Source organism: Embiotoca jacksoni, unplaced genomic scaffold (assembly GCF_022577435.1).
Source record: "Embiotoca jacksoni isolate LCO1_2020_lvr unplaced genomic scaffold, fEmbJac1.0.p SCAF_9, whole genome shotgun sequence".
Lineage (NCBI taxonomy): Eukaryota > Metazoa > Chordata > Actinopteri > Embiotocidae > Embiotoca > Embiotoca jacksoni.
The window spans coordinates 17951067-17963713 of NW_027185447.1; the positions used below are offsets into that span (position 1 = coordinate 17951067).

Consider the following 12647-nt stretch of genomic DNA (forward strand, 5'->3'; position numbering starts at 1 on the left):
ACCTTTCAGTAGCTAAATAAAGCTATTCAGTGCTTTGCTTGTGACATTGCATTAACCCATCCAACCACACCATGAGCAAGCTGATTCTAATAGCAGGTAAGGCGCAATGAAGAGCATGACATTATTTCTCTCAAAATTATTCTGACCTAATGATCACTGATTAAGTCTTCCATTTGAAAGGTCTCTGTCTCTTCCTGGGCAGTTTGGGTGAGTTCATAAATCGCACAGTAACCATTAACATTGAACAGTCGTAGATATCTTGTCACTAATAACTGAAAACAACCTCTATTCTCTCATGTTTAGTCTCATCCTCCAGACTCGTGTGTTATTTCACTAACTGGTCCCAATACAGACCTGGAAATGAAAAGTTTATGCCCTCAAATGTTGAGCCTAACCTTTGTACCCATCTGATCTATGCCTTTGCTGGTATTAATGAGGCAAATGAGTTGGTCACCATAGAGTGGAATGACGAGGAGCTCTATAAATCCTTTAATGGACTCAAACAGAGGTGAGTGCATTTCTTTTTGGCATCATCACCTGCAAAATGTTATTCAAAGTTATCAAATAATTGCAGCTAACTGAATCTGTATTCCCACAGGAATCCAAATCTTAAAACTCTGCTGGCAGTCGGAGGCTGGAACTTTGGTACACAAAAGTGCGTTATTTACCACAAAACAAGTATTCATGTACTGTTTGTATGTCCTCTTACTGGTCCCTTTCTTTGCCCAACATGTCACCCAGATTCACTAAAATGGTGTCAACACAAGCCAACAGAAATGCATTTATTCAGTCTTCTATCAAACTACTGAGAAAACATGGTTTTGATGGTCTGGACCTGGACTGGGAATACCCTGCAGCCAGAGGAAGCCCTCTGACTGACAAGCAGAGATTCACATTGCTATGCAAGGTCAGAACCAGAATTATTGTTTTCATGTTTTCATGTTATATTCAACATTAACTGACTTTTCCTTGATTCTTTCTGTGGTTCATAGGAACTTCTCGAGGCCTATGAGGCCGAGCAAACATCCACTGGACGGCCCAGGTTAATGATCTCTGCTGCAGTGTCTGCTGGGAAAGGAACCATTGATTCCGGTTATGAAATAGCAGAGATGGCAAAGTATGCAAATGTCTTTCTTCCACACATTATCTCCATGATTAGCTGTTTTAGTGAACCTGATGTCACATGCATTTTTATCAGGTATGTGGATTTCATCAATGTGATGACATATGACTTTCATGGCACCTGGGAGCGCGTCACAGGACATCACAGCCCCTTGTACAACGGATCCCAAGACACCGGGGACCATGTTTACTTAAATACTGTGAGTACAAGAGTAGATGTACTTTACCCTCCTCTAATGCTAACTGTTTCTTATTCTTCATTTTCTGTGTTTCCACCCATCTGTTTATAAGGTGCATTTTCAATTTGCAAAGAAAAAAAACCTGAGTTGAGCGATATTACAAATTTGAAGGTGTGCTTTAGGTCATTAAGTGATGCAGCACCTCAGTTCGTAAGCATCACTGAAGTGCCAATTAATGACATGAAAAGAAAAAAGAAATCCATGGGCGTATTTTTAAGATAGTAGCGCCATGTCACCCACTCACTGGAGTAGGGGCAAGTGAGCCTTCATGTGTTAAAACCAAGTGGCAACTAACAGTGATGTCATCCATTGGTTTGTGAACGGCCGTTATAAAGCCTCTACTTCGGATATTGGGTGTCGCTAGATCTGTTTGAAAACCCGACAATACTTTGCCCTGCCCACAGGCCTGTCAATCAAACAGACCCGCCCCCCCAAAAACATAGTTTCTTGAGCCTTATTTTGTAATTATTGATGGGATTATTTTCAAATGAATCACCAGAATCTCATAAGAAAGAGCGACTTTAACTAGAAAAAAAACATTGATTTGGAATTTAATGCGATAAGTTGAATGGGAGTCTATGGAGCTCGAGGTTTTTTTTGGAGCCAACTTTGCTTTTTAAGACATTGCAGGTGCTAAATCTGTGTATAAGAATGTATGGGTAAGGGATTACGTCATGACTCACTGAGTGAAATGTAAACTTAATGAACTGGTTAAAACAGACCATTAACAGATCTTAATGAGTTTAAATGAGTTTTTCATGTGCGGACAACTTCCTGTTCGAGCTAGGTGGTTTGAGCAAAAGCTTGTAACTAAGCTGCAAATCATTAACATGTTCTCAGTCAATAATCAACTATTCCCAACTGCTACTCTATTTACAATTTTTACAAATGCATCTTGGCATCTTGTTTACTCGAAACTAGAAAACACCAAGTGATCAGTCTTCAGTTCAAGGGATTACATTTCTAAAAGACACAGACAGGGGGAGGGAGAACCCACATAACCACATTTCAGACATAAGGCTTTACAGCATCTCCAAAAGTTATGGTAACTTAAAGAATCAGTATGACGTGATGGAAATCGTGGAGATGGGGTGAAGAAGGCAGAGGAGACCGTTCTGGGTGACAACGCAGTGATGTTTATTGGCCGCAGCTCAATCAAGGAGCCCGGTTGCTAAACCGCTCTGTCCATTGGACCAATTGGACCATGGCTCTGGTTCTAAATTGTACAGTTCACGAATCAGATTTCTGGGTCGGGACTGTTATATCATTTGAAAAAGGTTTAAATATCCCAACAGACATTTTGAAGCTTGGATGATGTGGAAAACCTGGTGCATTAATAGATGCAAAATACGAAAGTGCAGTGTGCAGACCTACCAAATTATGTACAGTACATAATGATTAAAGACTGACAGGAAATGGCTTCCAAATTTTCATTTGAAAAAGTACTAAATTGTGGCACATGCAAAAAATAAATAATGAGGAGACAAATGAATTCATGAATCAAACACACATGGCACATTTTCGTCAGGTTTTCCATACAGTCCCACATCGATTGACTGGTGCCCGTTTATATGTCATCTTATGTGTGCTCTCTTCTCCTGCAATGGCACTAGAAAATCAACATCAACAATGAGCCCAACTCCTAATATTCACTGAAGAGTAGTGCGATGGAAACATGTGTTTACTCTCATTTTATTTACAGATTTAAGGCAGTCAAAGCTGTGCAAAATTTGAATTGCAATTTGATTTCTGTCTGTTAATTTATATTTCAGGACTTTGCTATGAGGTATTGGCGAGACAAGGGAACACCTGTAGAAAAGCTAAATATGGGCTTTGCTACATACGGACGAACATTTCGACTTTCTACTCAGTCCAGTCAGGTTGGAGCACCTGCCAGCGGTGGTGCAGCTGCTGGTGTTTTTACGAGGGAGGCCGGCTTCTGGTCCTATTATGAGGTGAAACTGGCAACTGTTTTTAGACTTTGTGTCTATGTTTTATTATTAATCCAATGTTACTGAGAAAAATTTATTTTACTCTAGAGTACACAGCTATAATAATTTGGTTTAATAAGTGAACTTCACCTCTCTTTTCAGATTTGTACTTTTATTCAAGGGGCCAGTGTTCAGTTGATCGAGGATCAGAAAGTTCCTTATGCCACCAAACAAAACGAGTGGGTCGGGTACGACAACAAAGAAAGTTTTAGTACTAAGGTAGTCACATACAGTATTTCCATAAAAATGTTGCTAAATAACTCTTTAGCCAAATACCAAATGAAACGAGTGAAAAAGAATATTAAAAGTGCATATACTACTGTGTGGTTTTATAATTTTTCATCCAGGTCCGTTACCTGAAAGACAACAGATTTGGAGGAGCCTTCGTCTGGGCTCTGGATCTGGACGACTTTAATGGACATTTCTGCAGTGAAGGAAACTACCCCCTCATCAGTTCTCTTCGCTCTCTTTTGGATACAAGTCAGACAAATTATATATTACTGTTATGTGAAAAAGAAAAATATTTTTTCATTTTAATTGTACAAATATTAATGCAAATAATCATTTATATTCCAGATCTTCCTCCTCTTCCCACAAAAGAAACCACCCCAAATCCTGTGACTCCATCTACAAACAAAGATAAACCTCCCACCACTCCTCCTCCTAGACCTACAATCACTTCTTCATCCAAAACCACCGACAGCAACTTCTGTGCCACAAAGGCCGGTGGGCTCTACGTCAAACATGATGCCCCCGGTTCATTTTACAGCTGTGCCAACGGCATGACCTGGATCCAAAACTGCCCAAATAACTTAGTCTTCAGAGACAGCTGCAAGTGCTGCGACTGGCCCTAAAGACTCTCGTTATACTGCGCATACCATAAGCAGTGAGCAAAAATAACAAAAGTCAGTCCTGGTCACAGTTTCATTGGTATGTTTTCTCTTAAATATGAATAAACTACTTTAATCAATTATCTAAAATGTTCTGTAAATCAATTTCTTCAAAAATAAAATCTGCTTAATCACATATAATGAAAAATACAGTAGTAATCCAAAAGCATAGGCTTCTGGAGTTCTTTTCATGAATCAGCAACATTAAGAATAAAATAATATGTATTCAGTTGCCAATTAATTAGGCAATAAATTCTGCCTTCTTCAAGGTTATAATGTCCAGTTTTTGTTGAGACATACTCAGAGAGGTGTAGATTCAATTTTATGATCACTGGATGGATGTAGGTTTATGGAGTTGCTGAACTTTATTACAGTACAATGAAGTGTTTCTGTTGTTTAGTCTAAAATCATCAGTTTTGTTCTTTCATAATTCCGCTGCTTTTTGGTGACTGATTGAATCTTAACCCATTACCATGAGAGAGGTAAGTGAACATATCATGTGCCCAATGAATAGCACATATAGAATAGTTTTGAAGTAGTTGATGGTTTGGACTATGTAATGGCACTGTTGTGTTTTCCTGCCAGTATCCTATATTCAAACTCACATTGCAAAAGGTGATTATAAAACCATGTCCAGTAATAACCATCTTTCGATGAGTCATCTTTTTACAAGGCAAATTAAACCTGCCCAAACACATGGTGTGCAGATGGTGGCAGCAATCACAACTTGATTTGACCTCTTGTACGCTTTGGTTGGTTGTGGCCAAAGTTATGAAATTGTTTTTACTTGAGACTGAGCTTTTAGCAGGCCAAATCTCGCAGTCAATGAAAATGAAAAATAATTTGTGAATCCACTCTACGACTCAGATCCACTCCAGAATTCAATGGGTTTGTCTTTGTCTGTGTCACACCATTTGACCGAGTTTCATGAAAATTAGTGGACTCTACATGAGCTTACTGGTCATGTAGAGTCCACTAATTCTAAACTAAAAGTCTGTCACTGGAGGTCTCATCGTTCGATCATCGTTGGTTTCGGTAAGTTGACAGCATGCGTCAATTAACAGCAGTCTCATGTAATTAAAATCCATTGAAATGATTTATTCCATGTTTCAGCCTCTTTTTCCTGGCCGGTGTGATACTGTTGAAGCTTGCCTGAAAACAGAGTGCTGGGCATCAGTATCTGGAATCCTCATCCTCCTCCAGTGTTACTGACATCCAACACAACAGGTCACTGCTTTAGTCTATAAATAGTGTAGAAACTATGCAGATTTTAGTGTTTTGATAAATCATCGTAACTAAACATTTATTTTCCCACAAAAATCCACTGCTCAAAACCCTGCTGGCTGTAGGTGGTTTGACCTTTGACACAATAAAGTTAAGAACACTCAGGCCTTAGGTGCAAGAACTAAGCTGCTCCGGCGGCCACATTCACCTAAATTCACGAAATCCGGTGGACACGTGTATCACACCTAGACGCACAAAAAAGTTACATTGCACCATTACGTCAACTCGACAGGAAGTCCACCATTTTGAATTTAGTCACCATTTTGAGCGATTCTTACACGTTGTACTTTGTCGAACTCCTCCGAGGGATTTTGTCGCACCGACTTGAATTTAGTTTCTATGGATAGATAACATGTTTGGGATTAAATCTTCTTAAAATAATTCGTTTTCGTCGATGTGTGTGCCCGTAAAGAGGCGGCCATTTTGAGCGTCTCGCCATGGAACTACGAGTTGCTTTAAATCTTATGTACATGGACCGACCTTCTCCAAACATCACAGGTATGATAACAGCCCCGCCCTGAAGACCCCTGTGGGGTAATATTCGCTCATAGTCATAGCGCCCCCTGTTGGCCAATGGAAATGACACTTTTCATACTTTCACATTCTACGTCGAGCTGGTTGATCACATGAACCTAAAGTCGGGTCACAAAAACCTAAACATGTAGTTGATGATATATTGAGACTTTGTCAATGGGCGTCGCCGTGACGATGCGGCAAAGTTTGATGTCTCGCCGTGACACAGGAAGTTGATGTTTAAGGTCAAAGGATGCTTGAAACCTCACGAAACGTGTCCCATACATCCGGCGTAGTGAGACGATACATCTGATGTTTTGCGAGTGGGCGTGGCCAAACGCCTCGCCAGCGCCTCTTGCTGGAGACAGGAAACGAGACAAAAATATAAACTTTAAGCGGGGGTACGCGGTCCCCTCGCGCGCTGCACGTCGGGGAGGCGGGAGTGCGAGGGCCCGTACATCACTGCTTGCAGTTTTAATTTATTTTATAATTCTGTCCAAAAATGCCCTTCTGGTTAAGTCTATTAACAGTCTACCAATGGATGTGCAATGTTACTGTCTACGAGTTTTTCAGTTCACTTCTCTGTACAAACAGAAATGAAGGGAAAATTGTGATTTCATTCATGTGTTGTGTATTATATGTTATGACAACAAGAACATCATAAAAGGTTAATCTACAAATGAACACTGTACAGATTCAGTTTATTCTTTAAAAGATCAACCATAGAGTAAAGTACTTTATTCAACAGAAAGAAAGAATTTTTTTAAATCACAATTAGTTCATTTCAGCACATAGCAGCATTTTTTTTTGTATGTTTGTACGAGCCACAATCATTGTATTGTGACTACAGTATTATCAGCAACTCCACAAATAGTTACTGTCATTTCATAAAATTATACCATTATAGATTTTAGTTAAAAACATCATCACAGCATAAAACCACAAAACCTAAAGGTCTTTACACACCAGGGGTGTTTTTTCGTGTGATTAATTTGCACATTTGAATTTTTATGACGTGTTTCACCACGCCCACGGTGTGTAAAGGCCTTTATCTCCATTGCCAAGGTGCTCTATTTACAGTAGTTGAACCATGATCAATATTGTATGCTATCACACGTGATTGAAAAGTGACGGTTGTATAGTGTTAAAAGCTAAAATTTAAGGCCATTTGGTAGATTGTACCTTCTGATTTAAAAATGCATATTAAGATTATTTAGTTTTTGGTTTGCTGACAAAGGAATAAGCCAAACCACTGACTCATTAGGTGCTATTAAAATTAATTAAACTAACAATAAGAGGTTTTTGAATTCAATTAAATATGTAGAGCCAAATCATACCCTATTACATCTCAGGGAACTTTACATAGTTTGCATTTGTTTGGCTTTTTACCAGTGTTGTCAATTCCTCAGAGTTCATGAACAGAGCTGTGCGCGTCCGGGAGCTTCTGCATGTCACAGTTTTGAATCAGACTGACGTAAAATAGGATCATATCCTCATAGGTCTTTTTGGAAATCCTTTCATTGATGCCATGGAATCTAAAAAAAGACACATAAAAAACATACTGGGTGTCTGGAGAAAAAGAAAATACTTTTCCTTCATTTCATGCCCTCTTGCTATTCTTGCTGAATCAGTGAAGTTGATCAGTGATCCTGCTGAAGTCTTTTTATTACTAGATTTGAGAAGGAGAAACTACACATTAAATTCATCCTAGTGTATGTGTTCAATACGAACTCTAAGTAGGTCACGCTGTTGCATCATGTTTTTGACGTGAACGTGTGACCAACAGCAGCCATTACTCTGCAAAAGCAGGTTATTCTAATCACTGCAGCAAGCTTTGTTGAAACTGTTTTATTCTGTGTTGAACGACCTGAAGTCTTACCTCTGAGGATCCCCCGGTTTAAACCAGGAAGGGGAGAAGCGATAAATATTATCGGTCAGATCTTTGAAGTGTCGACTGTCTGTGTTCCCGATGCAGATACCTGCACATTTAAACATGACATCAAATCACTTTATCAAATACTTTGAAATACTTCGAGCTAATAACCAACATTTTTGCAGTTAAATGTACTGAATTCTACCTGGAGCAACTGTAACTGTAGGAAACCTGTCCAACACCGTTTTCTTAATGATCTGGAAGCCAAAGGATTTCTCATCAGCAGAGCTGACAGGTAAAGGGTCAAATCCATTAATGAGCTCCATTTTCACTCGCTGGTCCCCAATTGTAGCCTGGATGAGGTCCAAGACCTAAACGAGACAACACACATCTTTTCAACTCTGAGTGTTCAAATTGTAACATCAAGAAATCCCAAAAGGAGAATAAAATTTCTACTTTACCTCTTGTAATGACTGTGCTGAGTGGATTCGCAGATTTACATAAGCTTCAGCAAGGGAAGGGAGAACATTCACCTGCAAGAAGGCAGAAAATACCAAATTTTTATTAGGAAAAGTGAATTGCTTGTAATGTGACTCCCGGTGAATACCCCCTACTTTAAATTTATAACCACACCTTAACTCCTGCATTAAACATGGTGACTGCTGTGGTTGTCCTCACAAAAGCGTTAGTGTCTGGTTTCCTTTCAAGTACCCTGCAACACAAAACCTAAAATTACCAAATGCTCTATTATGATGGACACAGTGAGAAGAACACAAGCAGAATGAATCCTGGGATGTATTTACCTGGTGAGGAGCGGGTTGAACAGCCACAAATTCGACAGTATGAACTTCAGTGGGAGCTTGAACTAAAGTCAAAGAACGAGTGTAAGAAGACAAAGAGATCTAACATGTAACTACTGCAACAACTGCTTGGTTCCCCCTACCTTATGAGCCAATTGCTCAAAGGTGTCGTGTTCAGGCCCATAACCAAATAAGTTCGGCATGGGGTTATCCTCTAGTCTGAGGAAATAACAAGGCACAATCAAAATCAGAGATTCTGGCTATTTGGAAATTTTGATTTTGAAAGTAGTCAGTTACAACATGAACAAAGAGATTAACAACAATTCATCATAGAAAAAAAAAAAAAAAGATCTGAAAAAAAGTTTGAAGACAATGTTTCTCTCACCTTTTAACTGCTGCAGCTAATATCCCGATGCTGGTCTCCCTGGGAGGCATTGAGGAGTGACCAGGGGCCACTGACACACTGAGCTTCACAGTGGCCTGCCCTTTTTCACTTATCCCAATTCTGCAAAACACAAACACTCATGTATCTATATTTACACGATTTGAAGAAGACGTGCAATTTCATGATATGCTTGCGAGTTCTGTTGAGATGAGTACGGCGGGTTCTTACAGAGCAGCAGGTCCTTCAAGACCAGCGATGATTCCATCAAGTACAGCCAGGCCCTCGTCCAGGACAAACGACAGCTGCACGCCACGCTGCTTCAGTAAACGCACAATGTTCATCGCTCCCTGGTTACCACCGACCTTCAAAAAGGAAGATTGAAGAGGTCAGACACATGATATCTTATATCGTCACAATGTCAAAATAATAATTTTGTGAATAGTTACATACTTCTTCATCGTGACCAAAACCGATGTAAAATCCCCTGCGTGGAGCATAGCCTTTTATCAGCAAGTACTCCAGGGCTTGAAGTATTCCCTAGAAGAAATAAAGCAGCAGTTGAGCTCCTCCTGCACATGGAAATGTACAGTATACTCCACATTGTTTAATAGAAAGCTCAAATAAAAATATCACTTGTTCCCTCACCATTAATGGGCTTTTATCATCTAAGGTCCCTCTACCATAGATGAAACCATCTATCTCCTTGGCAGAAAATGGTGGAACCTCCCAGCCATCTGACTCCGAGGCAGGAACCACATCAATGTGGGCTAGCAGTATGTATGGCACCAGGTCAGGCTGCGATCCTCGCACCCGAAACAGGTGGCTGTAGTTGGCCACCAATTCATGCTGAACCAAGCTTGAAGAGAAAACTGTAGGGAAGGCTGACAAAGGAAAGAGAGGACACGCTTAAAGGGGGAATTTCTCCACAGTTGTGAAGACGCTCTAGTGGAGCACTGAGATTTTGTGGAGATAACCTGTCAAGAGTTATTTCAACACAAAGGCTTTAAGAAACTGGGATGCGAAGGCTGAAACATCCCTCTCCTCTGAGTAAACCAAAGTTTTAAACCCTTTAATTCTTGAATACAAAGATGAAACTTTTTGTCTGACTCTGTTGTACTAATTATAGAGCTGAAATATTACTTGATCAGCTAGAAAATAGTTAGTTTAATGACCAGAGAATTGACAGAAAATGAATTATCAACTACTTTGAGAACACTGGGCAACAAAATTATGACTTTTTTGTCCCACAAACTAAAATAGGTGGACCTTATTTGGCAAATATTGTACTTATTATTCCACTACATTTGTCTGACAGCTTTAGTTACAATGTACTTTTAAGATAACAATTTTTCATACTCTTCCTGTCTAAAGAAAGCCATTTTTTCCAATGTTTTGCAGGAGAAGCGGTGCGTCCGTGAACTCCCGTCCGTCTCCGGTGGAAGATGGTGAAACAATCCGTCGTGAAATGGTCACCGCAGAGGCGGCCGTTGGTGTTCAGCGAGGCTCTTCATGAAATCGACCCGCCTCTTTTTCCTTTCTTCATCAGGGGGGAATTTAAATAGCGATGCAGCGCTGCTTTGGAGGTTCTTGCTTCCAGGAAAGATGCACTTGCGAGTGGCGGGAGACGTCCTGTAGCAGCCAGCCGACGTACGATAACAATCTGACTACGGCAGGAGTCGCAACTGAAGTCGAGTGGGATGACCGTTTATGCAAATGAGCTCCAGGCTTTTATACCGTTTCACCGTGTGAGAGGAGGAGCCGTGCAGGAGGTTAGAAAACCGTCTGTGCGGTAGCTCCGTGACGTACTGAGGCTACCTTTTTTGCCCCGCCTACAAAATCCTGAGCTGAAGACAGATGAGAAACTGTTTAGCAGTCTAACTCCACATTTCAGTGTGACAAAGTTTTCAAACTTTGCACATGCTTTCAGCGACTCATTTCACACGCATATAATGCACTGAGAAGCAAATCTTGGAATTTGCTTTACAGGGTCTTTAAGTGTTCCTTTATAGGTTGAGAAAATTCTCCTACTTCTTAAGGTTAAAAAAAAAAAATAAAAAACGATTGAAAAGTCCTCTTGGTTCAGCTCGGGGCTGCACTGCCACAAACATATGATAATCTTAAATAATTGGATGCATAGCTGTAGATTAAACTATCCAGCAGTACAGTAGTTCAAATTATCTCCAGCAGTAAAATGCAATTTAAACACGAATGCAGCAGTGAAATCAATCCAAAAACATCATAAATGATTAAAAAAAAAATACTGGCAGGCACCAAGAGTACCTTTACTTGTCATACTTCGTGTACATTTTGCATATAGTATTTGCATCCATTCACTTTTGAAAATGTTTGAATGCAAGACTAGCAGCAGAGTATTTTTTACAGTGTGGAATTAGTACCTTTATTTAAGTAAACTTATTCGACCCATGCTCGACAAATACGGTAGTATTAATAGATTTAAATTAGAACACAATTACCAAAAACGTGAAGCGCAGCGAGAACTTAAACGCCACATGACCTTCGTGCAGGCAGTCTGCTGACACGTGTTGGGACATTGTAAACTGCAGGACGCTTTCTTGCGTAATAAAAATTTTGCCAACAAAGCACTCGCAGTTACGGAGAGCTGAATAGCTCACGTTAGCTGTTCGTAGCAAACTAGCATCTGTCCACAAAAAAAAAAATGAACGTCGGGCTAACTGGGTGGGTAAAACAAGAGAGATCGATTGCGTAACTTCAGTAAACTAGTTCCACGGTGAACACGCACCGTGCGTCCCGTCAGCAGCCTCACGTGTTTTCAAGGACAAACTTTTTTTTTTTTTTTACCTTTTCGGAGGAGCTTGTCAAACTCGAGCAGCGCGGTGGTGTTGATGTCCGTCTGAGAGAGAGACACGGTGGGGATCCGGACAGCCTCTGCGCGGATGACAGGAGGACAGAGGAGATGAGCTGCACCATCCGTGAACCGGTGGGCTCTACTCTTTTTCCCAGCTGGCGACCTACTTACTCTCCATCCATACTTTTAACCGCCTGACCCGAGCTAGGTTGGCCACATGGCAGAAAACACGACAGGGGGGGGGGTTACCTTTAAAATGTGCTAGAAGCTCCTCTCTCATTCGGGGGTCTATCACCACCGAGATGTTCTCCGTCTTCTCCCAGTGTGCGTGTTGAAGTCCGATATTTGCGTCCAGGGACCATGTCCTGATGGCTGCTATAGTACATAAAATAAGGATGATAATTAGCAAACTACTGATACAAATTTTGACTATCTTGAACTTTGAACCTGAATTTTTCATTGTTAAAAAAAAAAAAAAAAGATCTGCTGTGACAGTGGAAGTTTTTTTTTTTTTTTTTTTTAAACTGAGTCCCTTGCAGAATGAATTAGTTCTGGTCTTGCATGTTCAGACTGACACCACCGAAATCGGTCTGGCTGCACCTCTCTGCATGATCCCGGTGTGTGGGGGCGGAAAAAAAAAAAAAAAAAAAAAAAGGCTCCGGCTTGTTTTGATGTTATTTTAAACCGATCAATTGACTCGGGCGAGGCTAAAAAAAAAAAAAA

The 12647-nt window shown here is 40.3% G+C and overlaps 2 protein-coding genes across 4 annotated transcripts; one reads left to right on the forward strand and one right to left on the reverse strand.

The window, feature by feature from the left end:
• The first annotated feature begins 50 nt into the window (after positions 1 to 50).
• LOC138193345 (acidic mammalian chitinase-like) lies at positions 51 to 4332 on the forward strand. 2 transcript variants are annotated; one of them, XM_069141331.1, is made up of 11 exons: positions 51 to 96; positions 181 to 207; positions 304 to 508; positions 599 to 655; positions 742 to 907; positions 993 to 1117; positions 1199 to 1322; positions 3134 to 3316; positions 3455 to 3571; positions 3700 to 3832; positions 3929 to 4332. In XM_069141331.1, exons 1-11 carry the CDS (start codon positions 72 to 74, stop codon positions 4204 to 4206), a joined length of 1440 nt encoding a protein of 479 aa, XP_068997432.1. In that variant the 5' UTR covers positions 51 to 71; the 3' UTR covers positions 4207 to 4332. The 2 variants fall into 2 exon arrangements, with proteins under 2 accessions (XP_068997432.1, XP_068997431.1); XM_069141330.1 differs by having other exon boundaries at positions 3700 to 4332.
• Positions 4333 to 6723: 2391 nt separating this feature from the next.
• Positions 6724 to 12551, reverse strand: pm20d1.2 (peptidase M20 domain containing 1, tandem duplicate 2). 2 transcript variants are annotated; one of them, XM_069140110.1, is made up of 14 exons: positions 12525 to 12551; positions 12174 to 12299; positions 11918 to 12004; positions 9743 to 9978; positions 9548 to 9634; positions 9326 to 9459; positions 9098 to 9217; positions 8856 to 8931; positions 8716 to 8777; positions 8546 to 8624; positions 8374 to 8445; positions 8118 to 8283; positions 7919 to 8018; positions 6724 to 7574 (listed from the first exon to the last, which is right to left on the reverse strand). In XM_069140110.1, the coding sequence occupies exons 1-14, from the start codon at positions 12532 to 12534 to the stop codon at positions 7445 to 7447; spliced, it is 1485 nt and encodes a 494-aa protein (XP_068996211.1). In that variant the 5' UTR covers positions 12535 to 12551; the 3' UTR covers positions 6724 to 7444. The 2 variants fall into 2 exon arrangements, with proteins under 2 accessions (XP_068996211.1, XP_068996210.1); XM_069140109.1 differs by lacking the exon at positions 12525 to 12551 and having other exon boundaries at positions 12174 to 12511.
• Between the last annotated feature and the right edge of the window lie 96 nt (positions 12552 to 12647).